This window comes from Macaca thibetana, chromosome 10 (assembly GCF_024542745.1).
Source record: "Macaca thibetana thibetana isolate TM-01 chromosome 10, ASM2454274v1, whole genome shotgun sequence".
NCBI lineage: Eukaryota > Metazoa > Chordata > Mammalia > Primates > Cercopithecidae > Macaca > Macaca thibetana.
The window spans coordinates 31,698,649-31,719,795 of NC_065587.1; the positions used below are offsets into that span (position 1 = coordinate 31,698,649).

Genomic DNA, 21,147 nt, shown 5'->3' on the forward strand with positions numbered 1-21,147 from the left:
CCAGGCATGGTTGCACACACCTGTAGTCCTAGCTACTTGGGAGGCTGAGGTGGGAGGATTGCCTGAGCCCAGGAATTGGAGGCTGCAATGAGACATCATTGTGTCACTGCGCTCCAGCCTGGGTGACAGAGCAAGGCCCCTTCCCATAAAAAGAAAGAAAAAAACTCGCATCGTGGGTCGGTGGGTCAGAGGCAGTGAGGTCATCAGGAGGGACAACTTCAGAACCAGGTGGGAGGGGCCCATTGTGACCTCCCTGGCTGCACCCAGGCCTTTGTGACTGTTGCCTGGGGCAGCCTGGGAGCCAATGGGTCACCCAGAGCCCTCAGTAAGAGGGTGGCAGGTTGGGCCAGGCCAGAGCCTGGACCTGGGGTCAGGAAGGGGTTGCAGGGAGGGATGGAGGGGCTGAAAACCTTGGGCCCCTGTGGCCACCCCCACCCCCAGTGTCCCCCAGCCCCAGCCTCCGGCAGCCATGGAGAATGCCTGGACCAGCCCTGCCAGGGATTTGCAGGGTGGCCCTGCCTAGGCCCCATCTCCTCTGCTCACTCAGTGCAGTCCCAGAGACCTTTCCCAGTCCCAGGGGCAGGGGGCAGGGGGGCCAGAGTGGAGGGTGAAGCTCCTGGGCTCTTTCTGTCCAGCCAGGAGCAGAGAGCGAGAGACCCTGAGGGGCCGAGACAAGGAGACGTGGAGGCAGGGCTTGGGTGGGGCTGGCCCCTGCACCCAGGGTCGAACCAGGGGGCTCCCAGGCAGGGGGAATCCACTGGTTCAGAGCCCAGACCCTGCCCATGCCCACCCCTGTCACCAGAGGGAGGGGCCCTGGCCTCTGCAGAGCCGCTGGGCTCTGCAGACCAGTCCTTCCTGCAGCTAGAGCAGGAGAACCACAGCCTGGTGAGCACGCCACCCACCGCCTGGTACCCCTGCCCCAGCCCCAGCCCCAGGAGCGGCCATAACAGGCAGTCCCCTCTCTCTGCCCCCAACCCCAGAAAAGGCAGAACCAGGACCTTCGAGAGCAGCTGGGGGCCCTCCTAGGGCCGGGGCAGCAGTTCCTGCCCCTGTGTCCCGAACACTCAAGCTGCACTGCTCTGGCCTGGGTAAGTACAGGGCCCAGGGACCCCATGCAGCCAACACCCCACTAGCCCACAGCTTTGGGGCTGATCTGGGGGCTCTCCCACAGCCCCCTGACCCAGCTGGCACGCAGCCCTTGGGGAACAGGGCACCTCTGCAGCTGCTGCGGCGGGAGCTGTGCCAGGGGCAAGAGGCTTTCGTGCAGCAGTCCCAGGTGGGCCTGGGGGGTTTCAGTGGAGAGGAACCTTCGTGCAGCAGGCCGGTGGGCCTGGGGGAGGGCTGTGGGGGGGGAACCCTCGTGCAGCAGGCCGGTGGGCCCGGCAGGGAGGTACCGGCCACCCTGCTGATGCCGCCCAAGCCCACCCTTGGCCCCACCCTCAGAACGAGCTGCAGCAGATCCGCCTGTGCTTTGAGAGGAAGAAGATGGTCATCACAGAGGTGCCCGCCTGGCTGAGGGAGAGGGATACTGGGGGCCCACCCAGTGGGTCTTGCTCCTCAGGCGTGACCCCACTCCCCGCAGGTGTGGGACAGCGTGGCTGAGATGCACATGGCCCTGAACAACCAGGCCACCGGCCTCCTGGTAGGTCCCCACAGGACAGCACCTGGAAGGACAGGGCCGGACAGGCGAGAGGCCGGGGAGGGTGGGGCCGGGGCCTGCTATGCTTACCTCCTCTGGCCCCCAGAACCTCAAGAAGGACATCCGGGGCGTGCTGGACCAGATGGAGGATATCCAGCTGGAGATACTCAGGTGACGTGGGGGCAGGGGCCAGGCCGGCTGAGCAAGGTCTCGGAAGGGGTCCTGGTCAGGACAGGGCAGACCCATCCTTGACCCCCGACCTCCATAGCACCAAGCCAGGGGGTGGGTGCCAGGCTGGGGGTGGAGGGCATGGGGTCCTGACCGTGAGGCCCCTGCAGGGAGCGGGCCCAGTGCCGCACTCGAGCCAGGAAGGAGCAGCAGATGGTGAGCATGGCAGTGAGCCCCCCACGCCCCACTCTGGGTCTGGACACCAGCCTCCCCACCCAGGGCCCTACTTGGGCGAGGGGGACAAATGGGCTCCAGGAGGGCAGCCCAGGGCGGGGGCATCCGAAAAGAGGCTGCAGGAGCCTGTCCAGAAGGAAGGGGCCAGGGTTGCGGTGGGGGGACCCCTGTCTGAGGAGGGTTTCCCAAAGCCAGGGATCCCTGCCCTCAGCCTGGACCCTCGGGGTGGGCTCTGATCCAGCCCCTCCCCGACAGAAAGGGAGGCCAAAGCTGGGAAGCTCCAAGAGCCTGGCAGGCCAGCTCTGGTAGGTGACTGCGCGGCAGAGACCAGCCCCCAGGCCCCCCGCGCGCCCCTGCCCCTGACCACCGCCGCCCACAGGCTGCTGACCCTGAGGCTGCTGTTGGGCACCTTGCTGGTCTGGACTGCTGCCTACGTGTACGTGGTGAACCCCACGCCCTTCGAGGGGCTGGTGCCGCCCCTGCTGAGCCGTGCCACCGTCTGGAAGCTCCGGGCCCTGCTGGACCCCTTCCTGCGCCTCGAGGTGGACGGCTTCCTGCCCTTCTAGGCCGGAAGCCCAACGGCCCCAGCGAGGAGGCCAGGCGACCAGCACTGCCCCGGATGCCCAGTGGCCGCGCCGGCCCCCTGCACATAGCACCACTGTGCACCGTCCCTGCCAGGAGCTGCAGAGAAGGGTGGAGGCGGGGTCTGTCCTGAGGGCTGGGCCTGTGGCTGGACATAGAGTCATGACATATGTGGCCGGTGAGCATGTCTCTGTGGAAATTGGGGGAGGGACACCGGGTGACCCAGCAGCGAGGGTCCGTCAGGGTGGAGACCCCAGCCTCAGGGCTGGCTTCCCACCCCACATCCCACCTGCCATCCAGAAGGCAGCCCCTCTGCACAGGGCTCTGACTCCTAAGGCGTCTTAGGAAGGTCTCCGCTGAAAGGCAACAGCAGTGAGGACCGGGGGATCCTCAGGTCTTGCCCCCTGGGCCAGGCCTTCCCGGGGACCTCAGAGGTCAGGTTTTCAGTGCTGACTCTGCTGATCCACTGACCTCATGCCCCTCATGCAACTCCCCTCCCTGCCTAGCCACCACCCGCCCTGCCCAGCTCCTGTCACCTCCCCAACCCAGGGCCCTGTCCGGTACAGGGGGCCACACTGGTAGACAGAGCTGTGGAGATCAACACCAAACATTTTATTTGGGGAATTAATTAGCAGGGGTGCCCTTAAGAACAACAGAGAAGAGTTTTGCGGCTTTCTCGTCCCCAAAGGGGAGAAATAGAGCCGCAGCCCAGGGTGCACCCAGGGACGGGGACCCTGTGCCGGAGAAGGGCTGGCCGGAGTGCCACCCTGCTGTAGGCCGTACCACTGCTGGAGGACACAGGGCTTGGGCCTCGGGCCCTCTGACCTCCCAGCAACATCGTCTCTGGGTGCAGGCAGCCCCAGTGGGGCCCAGGCAGAGCTGGCCATGACTACAGGACCTTGGTGGCAGGCAGGGGCCAGTGGCTCACCAGGCTGGCAGCTCCACGAAGTTAAGGCATCTGTTCATGTGTCAGGGGAAGGGCAGGAGGAGTGCAGAGACCTTCGGGGGCAACCTGAGACCCCCCCCAACCCAGCCCAACCCACGGAGGCCTGGGCTCCCCGAGGAGGAAGTGGCTTAGTCTAAAGTGCTTGGTTGGACAGGGAGGCTGGGCAAAGGTCGTGCTGGTCCCCACAGCTCTGGGGCTGCCCCCTGTGGGGTGCTGGACCCCCTGCAGCAGGTGAGGGACTTCCTGAGGTCATGTGGACCCAGGGTCTTGGGCCCTGGCAGGCTGGGAGTCTGTCAAGCTGTGGCTGGTGGAGCAGAGAGCCCAGCCCACCCCCAGCCCTGCCCGAGGGTCCATGGTAGTCTGACCTCCTGGGTCCCCAGCTGGGCTGTCCCGGGCCCCAGAGCTGCCTACTTGTCATCCTGCTAGGGCCCGGAGAGGCTGGGGAAAAGACTGGAGGCAGCCAAGTGCAGGCGGCACATAGCCCCGCGTGGGGCTGCCCCGGCGGCCGGGCTCCAGGGGGCCCGCAGTGGTGGGCGGTCCTCCGGGCGGCCAAGGTGGCACAGGTGCAGCCCAGGAGGCACCCAAGGCTGGCCACGCCGCCCCCATCCACGGGTGCAGGTGCCAATCCGCCCCCTGTGGGCCGCGGCGTCCATGAGAGAGAAGCAGAAAGGTGGAGGTCAGCTTCAGGGCCCTACAGCCCGCACGCCTCCCGCGCTGGACAGCCCCAGCCCAGGCTGTCTCAGCCCCGAACAGCTGCGCATCCCTCACACTCCCTCAACCCTGCCCCTGGGATTTGGCAGGCAGGAGAGTTCCAGCAGGTTCAGCAGCCCCCACAGGGCCCTGAGCCAGCAGGTGGCCCCTATGCACCCCCATTTCATCTCCCCAAGCACTTGGGTTCCTGGGATTCCCCTGTGGGTAGCGGCAGACCCAAATCTTTCCCGTAAACACCCTGTCACTGCCAGAACTGACACAGACCCAAGGCGAGAGACCCTCACACTTCCCAGCCACAGACCATTGGCCGCCCCCTCCTCGCAGGCCTCTGAGTTGGCCCAAGTCGGCAGAAATGCCCCCGAGGAACCCACCTACCCCTGCACACCAGACAGCAGCCACCCCCTCTTCTGGGGCCTGGCCCCTGCCTTCCCCTAACCTGGGTGTCCTGCAGCAACAGCCCTGGCCTTGCCCAAGGAAAGAATCAAAATAACTCTTTTTCTTTTTTTTAATAAAATTATAGATATATAGATGTAGATATAAAAACATAAAACAGACACAACGCAAGCGGACGCTGTCGTGTGCTTACTCTCAGGTCCCTGACACCAAGGGAAGCACGGACCCCTCCCCAGTGTGCTTTCCCGCGGCGCAAGCACCGCAGCCAGGCCAGGGCTGGGGACGTGGCATGCCTTGGGGCGGGAATTCTCCAGTTTGGCAGGGAGGGCCTGAGGGCTGGGGAGGGGGCTCTGGGTGTCACTGGCCCCCTGTGGCAGCATCACCCCCGTGCCTGCTCCCGCCTGCCCCCCGTCGCCTCCCACAAGAGCATGAAGCAAAGGTTAAGGCTTTGATGAAAGGGACAGCGGCGGCCGGAGCACTGACACATCAGACACGGTGCGGCAGCACAGCACACAGACACGGGACACAAGCCCGCCCGCCGGGCAACACAGGACACATGGAGCCGGGCCCCCCGCCACAGCTGGCTGGCTGGCCGTCTGTCCACCTATCCACCACCACCCAGAGCAGGCCAGGGCAGAAGCATTGGCCTTGCCAAGCTACAAGCTTCCAGCGGGGTCCGTGAAAGGCAACACGTTAGTTAGGAGTAGCCTGGCGGGGGACACTCGGTCCCGGAGCCCACAGGCTGTGTTGGAAGGAAGGTGGGGGCTCTGGATGCCTCTGTCCATCTCTGGGACCCGTCCGTAAGGGGGCCGTTGGGGGCTGGCCTGGCGATGATCTGGGGTGCATGGGTGATGGGAGTGGGCCAAGCTTGGCTGAGAGAGGGTGCCCCAAAGAGGCTGACTGGGGCCCCTCACTGCCCCAGCCATGGGACGGGCCCAGACACAGAACAGCCCAGTGGCCCTTGGCCCAGTGAGCCGACTTCCCCATGGGCAGATGAGTGGACGGGCAGGCAGAGCGCTTGGGGCAAGCTGTGGAGGCGTGGCACTCTCTCCCGCTGATGGGTCCACACCAGGTTGGGGTGGTTCTCTGTCCCTGGGGCAGAGAAGTCGGTGGGGGGGAGCACGCTGCGGGGTCCTGGTCCCCGTGGCACCACAGCAGATGGGTGGCAGTCAGTCCTCACACCGAGATCTCGTACGTGGTCCCACCCACGCCGGATACCTTCTTAACCAGCGTGTGCCTCGTAGGGCTGGCAGAGGGCCCTGAGGGGCCGGTGGCAGGTCCCAGCCGGGCCAGGCCCGGGGACTGCCCATTAAGCTTACTTGGGGGAGTCTTCAGCTGAGGGTGGTCCCTGCATCAAAACAAGCACATACACGCATGCACACAGTGAACACAGGAACACATGGGGACAGAGGACAGAGGAGGCAGCAGGACAGAGACGACGCAGACGTGGACTAGTGTAGCCGGGTCGTGGGGCCCCAGGCAGTCCCTGCCCTCTGGGCTCGGAGGGTTCACCTGGAAAGCAGGCGGGAGATGCAGAGCCTGCCTGGGGAGTGGCTGTGCCGTCACAGGACAGACAGATGTCACCACAACTGCCACCACCCTCCCGGGCCCCTGGGTCCCTCCTAGGCAGCACTGGCCCCAGAGAGCATGGGGCAGCCAGGTGGGCAGTGACCGGAGCCCCTGCCCTGCCCTGCCCTGGGAGCCTGGTCTCTCTGCCTGGCCTCATTCCTGCTCTCTCAGGAAAACGAGGGGCTGCCCTCCTGCCCACTAGCGCTGACCAACAGTAGCTCTACCCTTGCTGCTTAAACCTTCTTGAGGCGAGAGCCCTTTGTCCCAGGGCTGCAATCCCTGCCTGGCTGCAATGCTGCCCACTTCTAGTTCTCGGGCTCCCCATTCATCACTGCCAATGGCAGCCTCCTCCCCAACTCCACAAAAGCTGAACAGACTCCCACGCTGTGGGGTAGGGGAGGTCTGCTCAGGGCTGGATGGACTGCTGTGCCCTCAGCCCCTTTGTGGCCAAGTGGCCTGGGCTGGGCTGGGCTGGGCTCTCCCCCTGGGGCCGCATCTGCTGACGGGAAACAGCTGAGCCTGTGCTTGAGGTTTCCAGGCCTGGACCGGGAGACAGACGCCATGAGGACACCAAGCGCCGCAGCCTGGGTCCTGGCCCCAGCAGGTGTGCAGTTCTCCTACCTGGGCCTGGGCCTGCGCACCAGCTGACCCCGCTGTCTCAGTTACCAACCTGCTGGTTGCCTGGAGCCAGCCTGCTTTCTCCAATCCTCAGTTTCCCCACCTAGGAAACCCCTGCTTCCTAGAACTATGTCCCACAGGGAGGGCCAGGGACCGGTCACCCAGGGTGGCACATTCTGCGGCTAGGTTATGTTCTCAGCCCCAGCCTCCAAGAGATGCAGCAAAGCAGACCCAGGGAGAGCCCTGGGTGGACAAGGCCACTGTGACCCAGGAAGCCAGAGCCACAGCCTAAAGGAGGCCCAGGCTGCCGCATGACACCGGCCCCAAGGAGAAAGCCCCACGGCCTCCCACATGCTGGGTCTACGCCAGCTCTGGGGGAACGAGTTGTTGGGATGAGGACACAAATTCTCATACCCTGTCCCCAGAGCGTGCCCAGGACATCCTCAGAGCTGGGCCACACAGGCTAGCCAGGGCCTTCAAGGCAGGGCGAGGCGCATCCTCCCTGTCCCGACCCCAGAGAAAAACTCAGGCCCCTGGGATGACCTATGAGTGCCCAGCCAAGCGGGGCCCTGCAGATGGCTGGACAGCTGCCCTGTGCCAGGAAGCCCACCCGCACCTCCCGGCACCCACCTCTGCACGGCCAGCGAGGGCGGTGGCTCTGGGAGGTCCGTGTGGATGAAGGCGACAGCTTTGGGGCCTGCGTAGGACGGTGAGTGGGGAGTGCCGGGCGGGGAGGGCAGGCCCTGTCGTGCAGGCGACCTATGTGAGCCACTGCTGGGCCGGGGCCCCGGGGCGTTGCTGCTGGCCTGATCAGCCTGCAGGGAGGAGGACGACGTCCGCGGTGCACGGCTCACGGAGCTGGACAGCGAGGACAGTGATGTCTGCAGGGCAGGGTTGCGGGCGCCGCCAAAGCCGGGCCCGGCCACAAGGTCGTCTCTGGAGCCGTAGCGCAGCGTGGAACCTCGGGGGCCCTCGGACAGCACACTGGCCTGCTGCAGACTGTAGGAGCTGGGCGCGTCATAGACGCCTGAGTCGCCGAAGAGAGAGTCGGCCTGGGAGCGCAGCAGGCGCTCACGCTCCTCCCTGTCCTTGCGCTCCTGGATGGATGCCATGATGGTCCTGGACAGGTTGTCGTAGCGCACAGGCGAGGGCTCCCGGGGCCTGGGGCCCAGCACGGGGCTGAAGCTGCGGGGCAGGGGCCGTGGCGGGTCGCCCGTCGCCCCAGGGTGCAGGTAGGGTGAGTGGTATCCGGCCACGCCAACTGCTGGATGGGCGGGGCAGGCGTGGCCACCAGGTGAGCCAGGGTTGAGCAGGCTGTCGTAGGACAGGCTGCCGTTGCGGTTGGGCAGTGCATGGGGGGCAAAGATGCTACGGTGGGGCGTGGGGGGCCCACCCTCAGAGCGGAGGGGCTGCAGGGCCACGTGGTCCCCGCCCCGCCGGCTCGAGGCCTTGAGGCTCAGGGAACGCAAAGCGCCCGAGAAGGCATCAGAGGCGCTAAGCGGGGGAGATGGCGGGTAGGCTGCGTGCAGGCCCCCGGGTCCATAGTCAGGGAGGTCCAGGCTCGGCTCGGACACAAAGTCCAGGCTACGGATGCTGTCATCCCCCAGGGTCAGGGAATCAGGGCCTGGAACCTGTAGGGAGAAGGCATTCTCACCACTGCCCGCCTGCCACCCTACCTGCAGCCGCCAGTCAGCACCCACGGGGGCCACACCTGGCACCGTGGCCTCAGGAACTGGGCCTCAAGGAGCCGTAAGAGTCACACAGTGACCTATGGTCCTGTCCCTGAGCACCCAAGGCCCTGTCCCTGAGCATCCATGGCTGAGGGGCAAGGGCTCTGCAGTGGGAGGGAGGCCACAGCTGGCTGTTGCAGACACCTGGGGCTCTGCCCTTGGAGCCACACAGCCCCAGGGGCCCACCACTCAGGGCAGCCACAGGGAGGAGGGGCCTCGTCTAGCCTCTGTGACGGGCACATGGGCATGGGCTTGGGCTTGGGACAAGAGCCTCAGGAACCACAAAGCCAGAAGGGGATAAGGGCAAATGTGGGATCAATGCACTGGGCCAACCAGACCCAATCCCCCACTGGACTCAGGAGTCCCAGGAAGATGACGTATCCGGAGCCCTCATCTCCAAGCAGGGCTGCCTCCTCCTTCAAGGCACAGCCCCTACATGCCTGCAGACTCAGACCCTTGGCCAAGGAGGCCCAGACTCATTGCTCCACCCAGTGACTCTCTCCAGGAAGGACATCAATCCTGAGGGAAGAGGTCCCCGGGGATGGGGCTCATCTAGGTGCACGGGGCCCAGCCACAGGGTGCCTTTTGGGGTGGACCAGAAAGAACAGAAAGAAGGATGACACTGTGGGACTGTTGGGTGTTCTGGTTCACTGCACAGACCGCCCCACGCTGCCTACTACTCCAGCGACCACAGAGCACTCATGCAACTCAGGGAAGAGAAATGTGCTTTCTCAAGCACGTCTCAAATTCTTCCGAAGTCTTCCCGTGGGCCTTACAGAGTGACTAATGGTGGAATTCCAGGCATCCTGGTACACAGTGCTCCTGGGGGCAGCCGCCTACCTGGTCTAGGGCAATGCCAGCCAAGGGACAGACGTTAAGCCTGGACGGCCCACGCCAGTCCCTTCCAGGACACCCTGCTCCCCTCCGTGGGTCCCAGTTCTGGGTGCACACAGGCAGGGTCCTACCAGTCACACAAGGTCCTTGGTGACCCAGGCAGAGCCCTGAGGGGCATGGTCTCAGGGGATGTGGCCTCCACTGGAGAAGCCGGGCTCTGAAGGTGGGGCCTCCATGGGGTGAAGGCTGTGGGGAGAGCTCCTGGAGGCGGGCCTGGGGGACAAGGCCTGCCAGGGGACAGGCTAGGCCTCCTTACCTGCTCGCCTGGTCCACAGAAGGGCGCCTTGGGACCCGTGGGGAAGGCTGGCCTAAACTTGTACATGGCAGGCGTCGGGGGGCTGGTCCTCTGCACCGACAGGGCACTCTCTGGGGATGCAGACCACTGTCAGACTGAGGTCAGATGGGGGTCAACCCACGTCCCTCCCTAGGTGTGGCTGCCCCGACCTCACCAGCACTGCCTGGGCGCGGGGTCTGCAGGTCACTGCTGAACGTGCCAGCCTCTATCTTGGGGGGCAGTGGCGGCCCCAAGTCCAGCGGCTTCTCATCCAGCCGGTCCAGGCTGCCCTTGGACTGGGAGGGGGCAGGGTCAGTGGTGTGTGGGGCTTGGATGAGGGGCAGGGCTTCACTAGGGATTTAGCCTGGGACCTGGTCCCCTCCCCAGAATCCGTCTACAGCTCCACCTGCCCCATCCACCTCTTGTAGGCCCCCACCAACCTGCCTGTTTCCCCAAACACGGGCCTGACTGCCAGCCCATCCCCAAGCCCAGGCCCCCACCTTGCTACGGCCCAGGCCAGCCTTCAGCCCGTTGTCACTAAGCTTGACCTTGAGCGGTGCAGCTCGGTCCAGGAGTTCAGGTCTAAGGAAAGGCGGCTTCAAACTCACCGCGAGCGGCAGCCGGGGCGGCTCCACCACGTACCTGCACCAGGGCACAGGGGTCAGTAGCCAGCCCACCTGCCACAAACACACAAGGGCAGGGCTGGCCACACCTGGCAAGAGCCAAAATGGACCAAGCTGAGGGTCTAAGGCTGCCCGCCCCACACCCAGCAGAGGGCCCCCACCACCCTGCCCAGGCCGGGCCTCACCGGGGCGCCAGAGGGCTGCACAGCACGTGCTCCACATTCCCACAGCAGCCTCGGGTGAAAGGGTTCACACCCCCGCGGAACTTCCCAGTCACCTGTGGATGCAGGACCCTCAGCCAGCCTGGCCTCCCAAGGTCCAGGCCAGGGTGGGCAGGGGGCTGGGCAGGGGAGCTGGGGTTCCTTAGAAGCTGGTACTCATGGGAAGTGGCTTGGGCGGGGTAGCCCAGGGCTGCCCCTCATATAGGTTACCCAGCCTGTCCTTGCAGGGAGCTGTGGGATTTCTGGGTCACTGGTGGCTACACTGTCCACAGGTAGGATGTGCACAGGGGATGGGGCAGGCGTGGCCCCACATGGGGGTCTCAGAGTTGGAGCCTCGTCTCAACACAGCTGCACAAGCTACCTCAGACAAGGGTGCCCCAGGCCCCACCCTGTCCCCATGCAGGCCCAACTCTCTCTGCCCTTTGGGGCTGCTCATCCCCCGTGGGGTCTGCACCTGCTCGTTGGTGGTGCGCCCCCGAGTGACCAGCACCACATGGAAGCCAGTGAGGCCAATGACAGGGATGAAGAAGAGGCCGGCCACACACATGACAGCCATGCTAGCCCGTTAAGGCGAACGGCGCAGGCCAGGACACCACAGACCCCATCGCAGCAGCACGGAGCAGGTGCCTGTGGACAAACCCCCTCCCAACCTAGGGACGGCCACCTGCCCGCTGGGGATCCCTGGGCAGCAACCAAGCCTTCTGAGGCTCCATCTCCCCAGTGAACGTGTCCCCGGTCCACATCGCCTCTACAATGAGGCCCACAGGAACCAAGGATACGTGATGGTGGTGTGTGCAGCTCCCAGCCCCTCAGCGTGGTTCAGCACGTAGACCAGGCCGAAGGCCACGACGCCCACCATGTGTGCGCTGAGTGACAGCAGGAACAGGAAGAAGTAGCGATAGTTTCGACGCCCGATGCAATTGTTGACCCAGGGGCAGTGGTGGTCAAAGTCCTGGGCGGGAGCAGTGCGTCAGGGCACGTGGCAGGCAGGGATGTGGCACAGGGCTGGGGGAGCGCAGGGCAGCAGGGCGGTCACCTCTACACAGTTGTCACAGACGCTGCAGTGGGAGCAGCGCGGCGGGCGGTAGAAGTGGCACGTGGCGCACCACTTCATGCGGACCTGGATACCTCGCACATCCACGTTCTTGTACAGTGGGGCCCGGAAGTCGTCCTCTTTGTCCTCATCCTCATCCGCTGCAGACCAGGAGCCAGGCAGGGAGCACGAAGTTGACTTTCCTGGCAGGTGAATCCCTCCCCCAAGTCCAGTCCACCCACCAGGAACCCCTGAGGCTGTCTCGAGTTAGCCGCTCACACTCTAGTGAAAGTGAGATGAGCTGCCCAGCACAGGGCCCTACCTCGGGGGAAAACACCAGGGTCCATGAAGGTGGCCATGCTGAAGTTGGCGAGGACAAAGAGGAAGATGATGCCATTGTAGACGGGAACAGCTGGGGACACAGCTCGTGTCAACCATGGGCACCTGCAGTAGACAGTGGGGGCAGAGAGTGGAGTCTGGGGGTGCAGAGGGGATGCAGGGGCAGAGCTATGTGGTGCAGCAGACTGGGCCTGCAAGGTCACCCTCAGAGCTCAAAGGCAGTGGGGAGGCTGCCACAGCCCTGCCAAGAAACCTCAGCCACATGGCTCCTTCGAGTAACCACCAGAGGCTGTGCGTATCAGTACAGCATGTGGGCTACCCGTGCCCTGACCTGGCAACCCCTCAGGGCAGCCATCTCAGACAGGCCCACAGGCCTAAGGTCACACCATTCCAGCGACGTCCCTGGGCTCCACTACCGGGGCGGGGGGCCGGGGGCTGGGGGGGACAGTGCACAGGCTGGAGGTGGGAGCCGCAGATGGAAAATGCGCCCACGACGCCTCATCCAGGCCCATCCCTGGCACAGTGGGACCTCTCACCAGGGAGACTCTGGGGTGTGGGGAGCCTCAATCCTTGGTCAGTAAATGCATGGGATGCCCCGACTCTTCCCAGACAGGCACAGCCCCATCTAGACAGCCCCTTCTTTTGAGTTTGTCACCTCCCTCCCCAGATGACAAAGTAGAACACTTAGGGACTCTAGAAATGCACAATGTCCCCCACCACTTCCCATCTTCCCAGCCCTCAGCACTTGGCTCCAAGGCAACCCCCTCTTCCGGGAAGCTTTCCAGGACTCCAAGCTGCCCTCCGCAGCTTCCCTGTAAGGTGTGCCCTCACACGTCTTCCTGAAAGGTGCCTTCCTCAGCCCGCAAGGGGCCTGGCCTGAGTCCCCTCTGAGGAGACCTGCCAGTCCTCGGGCCACACGGCCTGTAGCAGGTTCCTAAATCCACCCACTCAGCTTCCGAGAAGCCCCTCTGGCCTCAGGCTCCTCGTCTCTCCCCTGCACATCCTGAGACGGCTGCTGTGACAAGCAGCAGGGACAGGAACACAGGATTTTGCGTCCCTCCCTGTACCCAGGCCCTCTGCATAGTTGGGGGACTAGTGGGAATCCCCCACAGCAGCCCTGACCTCCGTGGCCACTAGCAGTGGATGGGGCCCACGCGCTGCTTACCACCCCAGCGCACGTGGCCACGCTGCTGCACCCACACCCGCCTGGCCAGCAGCCAGCCCCGCCGCCCCGGCAACCACCTCCACGGCAGCAGAGCTTCACTATTTTTAGTGGAAAGCAAGAGGCTATTTAAAGACTCTGCTTCCCACGACAGCCATCCTCGGCGGGGCCGGGAGCCCAAGTTACCCTTCCTCTTGTCCAGGGCCCAGCCCGTGGCATAGACCCCAGGGTGAGGACACAGCTGCGGCCACAGCTCCCTCTGCTGGGAGGGCTCTCCCTGTCCCTGCCCAGTGGCCCAGCCCCCAGGCTTCCTTCCACCCTCCCCAGCCCTGCCTGGCACACAGGCAGCACTCAAACGTGCCTGGCCTCCAATGCAACGCCATTCAGCAAGGACCACAGGTCCCTAAGGCATGGTCAGCCCAGCAAGGTGGGCACAGGCAGGTGAGCGGCCCTCCAGGGAGAGGCAGGGCCTGTGCTCCCCACAAGCCTTCTGGGGAAGGCTGGCTACGTAATCTGTGCAAAATGAAACTGTGGGCCCCTTATTTTAAAATTACAGAAAATTTTAAGATGTTGACAGCAGAGCATTAAATCAAACACAGGCTCTCATGGTGCCTGTGGGGCTGGCCTGCTCTGGGAAGGGATGGGGCAAGTGCCATTGGTCAACCCTTGGGCTGCGAGGAGGGAGGCAGCCTCTATCCTCCCATTGCTGACCTGAGGATGGAAGCCTCGGGGCCCCTCTGCACCTGCGCTGGCTGCCAGCCTGCCTCCTGGCCCTAACTGGGGCCTCAGGAGTGCGTTTGCCCATCAGGCAGGTGGGGCCTGAACCTCATGCTGACTTGAGCTCCCTGATAGCCCAAGCAGGCGGTACTGCTGTGTCCTCCCTGAGCCTGGACTCTCCCACGCCAGGCAGGCCAGACAGCAGCCTCACAGCCACAAGGCCACTCTGGGAAGTCTGCAGTGTGACCGGGTCCCCCCGCCCAGTGCGGGTACCACCAGCCTACGTGCCTGTGAGGGCCCTTATGGGCACTAAGCCAGGGGTTGGGGAGGCTTGTCGTGGGTTCTCTGACTGGGACCTGAGCTGCTGCCCACCTCTCCAGTCCTTCAGGGTGAGGCAACTGTCCTCTCTGTAATCCCCAAGGTGGGATCCTGCCTAACAGGGACCAGCTCACGGGCCAACCCACCAGGGCCCAGAGCTCTCAGGGCTCAGTGGGGAAGATGAGGAGCACGTGCAGGCATGTACAGACACATGTGTGAAGATACGGACATACGCACAAACATGCTCCAGGGCACATGTGCATGAGGCGTGTGCACACACACAAATATACAGGCATGTACACACATAAACACACAGACAACCTGCTCTGGTGCACAGAAGGCACACACGCATACATGAATCATATCTGCATGCAAGACACATACATCCATGAACACTTGCATGCAGACATGCACACATGCACACGCCGGCGCATATGCAAGAATGCAGACATGCCTGCACATCACTCACCCAAGACCGATGTGTGTGCACACGTGAACACAGGCGTGCACAGACACACGCCTCCTCACACCGCATCCAGCCCTATCCAGCCTCGGCTCAGCTGCCCCTCACTCTGGCCTCAGACATGGCCCTCCCACTCTCTGGGCTTCCTTTTGCTCCACTGTGGATAGGGCAAGTGTGGGGACACACAAGCATTCTCAGGGATGTGCAAGAACACGGGAGGACACAGGAGGACATGCAAGGATGCATGAGGACACATGGAGACAGGGGAGGCCATGTGTGGATGCTCAGGGACACTCGAAGACACACATTCTCTATGGGCAGGGCCCAGCAGCCAGTAGTCTGGGTCCTGGTTCGGGGAGGCTCCACTCCCACCCAGACCTGATGGTGCACACCAGGCTTGCCTGCCGGAGGGCCAGGCAGAGACAGGCTCTGGGCCTGGGCTGGGGGTGGAGTGTCTGGCCTGCCATGTCCCTCTGAGCCCCTCCTGGCTGGCTCCAGCCAAGCAATGGGCGGAGGGCAGGTCCGGGGGGCCCAGCCCCGAAGTTCCAATCCCTCATCCAGGGCCACAGGCTGGGACATGCACCACCACCATAGGCCCCACCCGGGCTGAGGCCCCAAGTCCCGCCTGGGCTGGCAGGGAGACACCGCCCAGCAAGGGGGGGTGGCTTAGGGGCAGAATGTCCGCCACAGCTAAATGTGGAATGGAAAATTTTAACTCAGACGTTTTCATTTAAATCAGGTTCTTCATTAGCACTGTTTGTGTATGAGTGGCACTCGCCCGTGGGGCGCCCGGGACCGGCGGGACAAAAGCCGCTGTGCCCTTGTCAGGCTGGGCCTTTGGACCTCAAAGTACCTGCACCTACCTGTCCAGTCCCTACAGACACCTGGACAGATGGGGAAACTGAGGCTTAGGGGCCAGGAATACCCCAGGCCACATTCAGTAGATCCCAGCAGGGGGGCTCACACTGAGTTTTCACCCCCAGGGTCCCCAGACTCATGAGGTCCCAGTCAGCAGTTCAGTCCCTCTTGGCCCCCCCAAGGCTAGTCTGGCCCAGGGCCTGTTCTGACTGCTGTCCTGAGTTGGGCCTCCAGGCAAGGAGAGGGCTCAGGACGATCTAGGGACCAGCCACACCATCCCAGATGCCCCAGAGAGAGATAAGCCAGCCTGGCTCAGCCCCAGGCATTGGCAGCCTGCCAGGCAGCCCCAGACCTTGGACATTCACAGGGTCTCTGTCATTCTGCAATGTGGCTCTGGAGTGAAGTCAGGGCAGGGTCGGGAGCCTGGCCTAAGAGTCTTCGAACCCTCTGCCAGCAGCTGACCCAGCCTACCATTATGCCACGGTGTAAAGGGCTTCCGCAGCCCAGCGGGACACAAAACACCCAGAAACATAGGAAGGGGCCGGGAGCAGTGATCACACCTGTAGTCCCAGCACTTTGGGAGGCTAAGGCGGGCAGATCACCTGAGCTCAGGAGAACAGCCTGGGCAACATAGCGAGACCCCATCTCTATTTAAAAAAACACAAAAAATAAATAAATTAGCCGAGTGTGAGGGTGCCCACCTATCATCCCAGCTACTCAGGAGGCTGGGGTGGGAGGACCACTTGAGCCCAGGAGGTCGAGACTGCAGTGAGCCGAGGTAGCACCACTGTACTTCAGCCTGGGCGACAGAGTGAGACCCTGTCTCAAACAAACAAACAACAACAACAAAATCCTGGGAAGGTTTCCTGAAGGAAGAGGGCCTCTGACAAGCTGCCCTGCCATATGTGCCCCATCCTGAGAGGGTACCCCTCACAACCGGGCATGCTTCCATGCCCAGACCCTCCTAGAGAGATGTGTGAATGTCCTGCTGGTCCCAAGACCCTTGGCGATCTGGCTGACGGAGGGGTCCCTGGTTCTCAGGCCTCCAGCTCCCCACACCACATGACACCCAGAACTCCTGCCTACCTGGCGCATGGGTGAAGCCGCCCCACTGGCAGCAACTCATGTTTACTGAGTGCAGAGACGGGGCTGGGGCCACTCACTGTCTGGTAACGTCCGAGGAGGAAACAGTGAAGTCGGGAACCCCGTATAGGCCCTGAGGGCAGGGATAGGGGGCACAGGAGCAACCTGCTCTCCTTCCTGCGTACCTGGACCAGATACAGGGCAGGAGGTTGGGCAACGGGTGGACAAGTGGCCTGCCTCAAGAAAGGGGCCGCCTGGACCCCTGCCTACTCAGAATCAGCACAGCTGCCATGGGTGTCATCAATGGGCCAGCCGACCCAACAGAACCCTTTCTCAGGAACTGAGCGGTCTTGGAGGAGCTCAGCAGAGTTGGGGCGGGTCGGGGAAGAGGCCAGGATCACTGACAGCCATTCAGCCCAGGGGTGTGGCCTCAGGGCAGCCCTGTCCTGAAGGGGCAAGCAGGGCTTCTTAGCCTTGCTAGGTGGCCACTGCACATCAAACCCAGGTGAGCACCCGGGCCACCATCCTTCTACAGGGACACATGGCACCTTCTCCCATGTGCAGGGCCGTCAGAGGTCAGCACAGGCCAGGCATAGGGTTGGGTGCAGGCACGGCCCGCACTGCCCCAAGAAGGAACCCCATACCTCAAGACTGCTGGTGTCGCTGAAACAGAACCCCAGAACAGAGGAGGAGAAACTGGTGCTCAGCAGAGTGGGAGCCACCCAAGCACTCCATGCCTGGGGCTGGGTCAGGTTCACAGGCAGAGTCACAGAAAGGGCCCTCTGACATCCATCACACTCGAGGGAACCAGTAAGTAGCCGCAGCCACCGCAGCCGGCTGCAGATGCGGTGCCAGGAACAGAGGAGCCGTCCAAGGAGGATGGGATTTGGGGGGTGTGCTGGGTTGATTTTAATTTCTTAGCATATTTTTTTTTCTGTATTTCACAAGTTCCCCAAAAAGAACATACATTACTTTTTTTTTTTTTTTTTTTCCAAGACAGAGTCTTGCTCTGTCACCCAGACTGGAGTGCAGTGGTGCGATTTTGGCTCACTGCAACCTCCGCCTCCCGGGTTCAAGCGATTTTCCTGCCTCAGCCTCCTGTGTAGCTGGGATTACAGGCGCCCGCCACCACACCTGGCTAGTTTTTGTACTTTTAGTAGAGATGGGGTTTCGCCATGTTGGCCAGGCTGGTCTCAAACTCCTGACCTCAGGTGATCTGCCCGCCTCGGCCTCCCAAAGTGCTGGGATTACAGGCGTGAGCCACTGTGCCCGGCCCACACATTACTTTTAAAGTCATGAGAAAGGACACTGAATTGCATGGAGGGAATAAGGAACCAAGCCAGACCCCCACACTGACAGAGGCCCTGGAGACCAGCACTGGGCTGGGCCCACCCCTCCAGAAGCCTTGGTGGGATGTGTTCACCCAGGCCAGGCTCCCCCGGCTGCCCACCACCCACCTCTCTCTGCCCCACACCAGCACTGTCTGAGTGACAAGAACACACTGGCTTGCCCGAGCCAGAAATAAGCCCGTCCACACAGGCCTTTTTTAAACATGCTCTTGGCAGCCTGCGGTGCCCACCCAGCCCCAGCCTGCAGGTAACTCTCTCGCCTCCACGGGCACCCGATTCAGCTTGGCCATGCATGCGGCGACTCCCCAAATTCTTGCAAAGGTGACGAGTGTCAGGCAGCCCCTACCTGCCCCTCTCCAGGCTCACATGCTCAGGGGTGGCCCCACCTTGGAATAGGTCACCATCGTTCATGTCACCTGGGCTATGTCTCAACCCCAGATTGGTGGAAGGGGGGTGGGTGGTTGAAGATCTGTGCAACCGAAGCCTGGAGCCCCCAACCCTCCTTGTGCCTGAAGAAGCCCTGTGGTGACCCCACAGCCACAGAGAGAGGCTGTGCTGTCCACATGCCTCTCTGGTCCTAAGCCAGCCTGTATCTTGGGTGAAGAAGTTGAGGCTGGAGGGGCCCAGTGTCCAGCAGGCGCGGGCTCTCACTCCCAGAAACAGGACCTCAAGGGTCCTGGTGTGCACCATGGCTAACCACAGAGGTGCTGTGCTAACATCGAGCCCTGGGTGTGGCCTGACCTGGGTCCTCCAAGTGTGATGACCACTGGGTCTTCTTGAGAGGGAGGCCAAGGGCCAGGCCCAGGTCACCAGTGGCTGTGGGGCAGGCATGTGGCAACCAGGCCAGGCCACACCTACGTGGGGACAACTTGACTCTGGCCTGGGGCGGGCAGCCGGGAGGAGACCCGAGAGGCACCCACAGCCACCTGCAGGGAGGGCTCATGGCTCTGGGTGGCCCACGTCCCCTCGGGAGCCCCATGGGGAGGGAAGGGCTGCAGCCACACCCAGAGCAGCCTGGCCTCCTCCCCTGCCCGGGCCCAGCACTCCCGGACAGGGCCTGCCTGCACACTCCCGAGGTGCCCAGCCCGCACTGGTGTCCCCACACAACGGACTCACCCCGGTGCCCGGGATGCCCGCACACGGCTCCAGCTCCCCCGGCCCCAGCGCGGGGAGAGGGACTGCCGTCGCCTGCAGCCGGCGCCCCGCCCGCCCACTGTCCCGGGCCCCGCCAGCCCCCGCGACCGCCGCCCCCGTGCCCGGGCTGTGCGGGCCCTGCCCATCGCTGCCCCGGTGCTCCCAGACGCGGCGCCGACTCACGTGAACACGAAGAAGAGGGTGCTGGAGCCGACCAGCAGCGCAGCGGCCGTGGCCACCGGGATGTACTTGGCGGGTTTGAGGCGCGTCCCGGGGCTGCGGGGCATCCTGGGCGCCGCGCCGCCGCATCCCTCCCCGGGGCCGGGCGGGCGGGGCCGGCCGGGGTCGGGCCGGGGTCGGGCGGGCGGGCTGGACGCGGCGCAGGACCCGCGGCGGCGGCGGCGGCGGCGGAGGAAATCCCACCCCACTGGCGGCGGCGGCAGCGGCGCGCTGATGTCAGCGCGCCCCTTAAGGTGGACCGGGCGCCGGGGGCCGCGGCGAGGAGGGACGGGGCGGGGCGAAACGACGGGTCCCGGGGGCCGCCCACCGGTTCCCGGGACCCTCGGAGGGGGCGGGGCCTCGCGGCCTCGGGGACTCCAACTCGGCGAGCGCCCGCGGCTCTCGGGGGCCGGGCACCCACGCACCCCTGCGGCCCGGCCGGCCGGTGGTCACCACGGCGAAGGCCAGGGCTCCCTGGTTCCGGGCCGCGGAGGCGTCTGTGGGCGCAGCCCTCTCCCTAACGACCCCTCTGGTCTGGAACCCCTGGCATTCACCAGGGGGCGCGGGTGTGACACCGCAGCGGCGTCGTGGCTGTTTTGCCTCCTGACCGCCTCGCAGCCCTCCCTCGGGCGACTGGGCTGGAGGAGCCCGGCCAGCGGGCGCCAGGCCCTCCGCGTTCTGGCCCGAACTGCAGGCTTGAAAGAGGGTAGGCTGAAGCCCCCATCCTCCCCGAGGCGGGCCCCTTGGGAAGCCCGGCGCCCCGGCCCTGCCCGATAGGCCCTGAGCGTCTCCTCCCGCAGGAAATCCCACCCGCCCCGCCGCCGCTTAAGGTGGACCGAACCGGGGCCTTCGGCGCTGTGGGCGGGGCCTCGTGTGGGTTCCCCTTGGCAGAGCAGGTGGCGCCAGCGGGAGACCCTCAGTCAAGCTCTGGAGCCTCCCCAGTGAGGGTCATTGTCCTCGGCGACGCCAACATGTCCCAATCACCCCCAGTTCTGAAACCCAGACCCATTAGACTCCTCCCTAGGTGGAGATCTGTGGGGGGGACCTCACCCATCACCCCCAGCCCTGAGTGTCTGCTCCCTTACAACCAGAACCCCATGCGGCCCTACCATGCTGTGCAGGCATGAGGCTCCTTGGCCTGGAGGCCCCTGCTCGCCTGGGGAAGCACCCGGCCCCAGCTCCTCAGGGTGGGCAGGCCAGGGTTGTGGCTGTTGAAATGGTGATGGGCTTTCTCCCAGGCAGCTCTAGTGGTAAGCACTGCTCTCAGGGTGCCCTGATCCAGGAGGTGCTCGCAAGCACTAAGGCAGTGGAGGGGTCTCAGGGCACAATGGTGAGCCTAGAGCAGACACCACTGGAGCAGATGCCTCCTTACCTGGGCTCTGCAGTGGCCACGAGTGAGCCTCTCGGTTGGCAACACACCTGCCACTTGGCGCCCATCTCTAGCCTCCCCCTTGCTCCTACCTTCCCCAAGGAAGTGCCTCCTCTAGTGGCACACACCACAGAACCCCTCAGGGTCCAGGTCTGACTCCAAGTCCATGCCTTGTGCAGGGTGCCAGGACAGTCACCTTCCTCCACCAGCTGAACCCTGGAGTAAACTATCAAATGCTGACTGTGGGAAGAAGCGGAATCAGGCCTACTTGGTGAGATGCCTTTTCCCTTGAGTTTTTAACACAGGGTTTCACTCTGCCACCCAGGCTGGAGTGCAGTGGTGCAATCATGGCTCACTGAAGCCTCAACCTTCGGGGTTCAAGTGATCCTCCCACCTCAGCTTCCCAAGTAGCTGAGACCACAGACGCGCACCACCACGCCAATTTTTTAAATTTTTTTGGAGAGATAGGGTCTTTCACTATGTTGCCCAATCTGGTCTTGA

General features: G+C 63.8%; 2 protein-coding genes across 4 annotated transcripts; one reads left to right on the forward strand and one right to left on the reverse strand.

Moving 5' to 3' along the window:
* The first annotated feature begins 241 nt into the window (after positions 1–241).
* On the forward strand, positions 242–2,823 carry CCDC188 (coiled-coil domain containing 188). Of its 2 annotated transcripts, XM_050746211.1 has the most exons (9): positions 242–885; positions 981–1,088; positions 1,172–1,276; positions 1,444–1,500; positions 1,583–1,642; positions 1,746–1,810; positions 1,978–2,023; positions 2,297–2,346; positions 2,421–2,804. In XM_050746211.1, exons 1-9 carry the CDS (start codon positions 394–396, stop codon positions 2,605–2,607), a joined length of 1,170 nt encoding a protein of 389 aa, XP_050602168.1. In that variant the 5' UTR covers positions 242–393; the 3' UTR covers positions 2,608–2,804. The 2 variants fall into 2 exon arrangements, with proteins under 2 accessions (XP_050602168.1, XP_050602167.1); XM_050746210.1 differs by lacking the exon at positions 2,297–2,346 and having other exon boundaries at positions 2,421–2,823.
* A 395-nt stretch (positions 2,824–3,218) lies between these two features.
* ZDHHC8 (zinc finger DHHC-type palmitoyltransferase 8) lies at positions 3,219–19,486 on the reverse strand. 2 transcript variants are annotated; one of them, XM_050746082.1, is made up of 11 exons: positions 19,242–19,486; positions 11,958–12,079; positions 11,639–11,796; positions 11,382–11,554; positions 11,057–11,159; positions 10,567–10,658; positions 10,259–10,400; positions 9,934–10,054; positions 9,741–9,850; positions 7,491–8,491; positions 3,219–4,202 (listed from the first exon to the last, which is right to left on the reverse strand). In XM_050746082.1, exons 1-11 carry the CDS (start codon positions 19,343–19,345, stop codon positions 3,992–3,994), a joined length of 2,337 nt encoding a protein of 778 aa, XP_050602039.1. In that variant the 5' UTR covers positions 19,346–19,486; the 3' UTR covers positions 3,219–3,991. The 2 variants fall into 2 exon arrangements, with proteins under 2 accessions (XP_050602039.1, XP_050602040.1); XM_050746083.1 differs by lacking the exon at positions 3,219–4,202 and adding an exon at positions 4,772–6,021 and having other exon boundaries at positions 19,242–19,374.
* Between the last annotated feature and the right edge of the window lie 1,661 nt (positions 19,487–21,147).

Coding starts and splice junctions, on each gene's coding strand:
- CCDC188 (XM_050746210.1), top strand. CDS start 394: ATGGAGGGGCTGAAAACCTTGGGCCCCTGTGGCCACCCCCACCCCCAG. Junction 886..980: donor AGCAGGAGAACCACAGCCTG/GTGAGCACGCCA, acceptor CCCCAACCCCAG/AAAAGGCAGAACCAGGACCT. Junction 1,501..1,582: donor AGAAGATGGTCATCACAGAG/GTGCCCGCCTGG, acceptor CACTCCCCGCAG/GTGTGGGACAGCGTGGCTGA.
- ZDHHC8 (XM_050746082.1), bottom strand. CDS start 19,345: ATGCCCCGCAGCCCCGGGACGCGCCTCAAACCCGCCAAGTACATCCCG. Junction 11,160..11,381: donor GCTGCACACACCACCATCAC/GTATCCTTGGTT, acceptor TTAACGGGCTAG/CATGGCTGTCATGTGTGTGG. Junction 10,055..10,258: donor CTGGCCTGGGCCGTAGCAAG/GTGGGGGCCTGG, acceptor GCCCCCTCCCAG/TCCAAGGGCAGCCTGGACCG.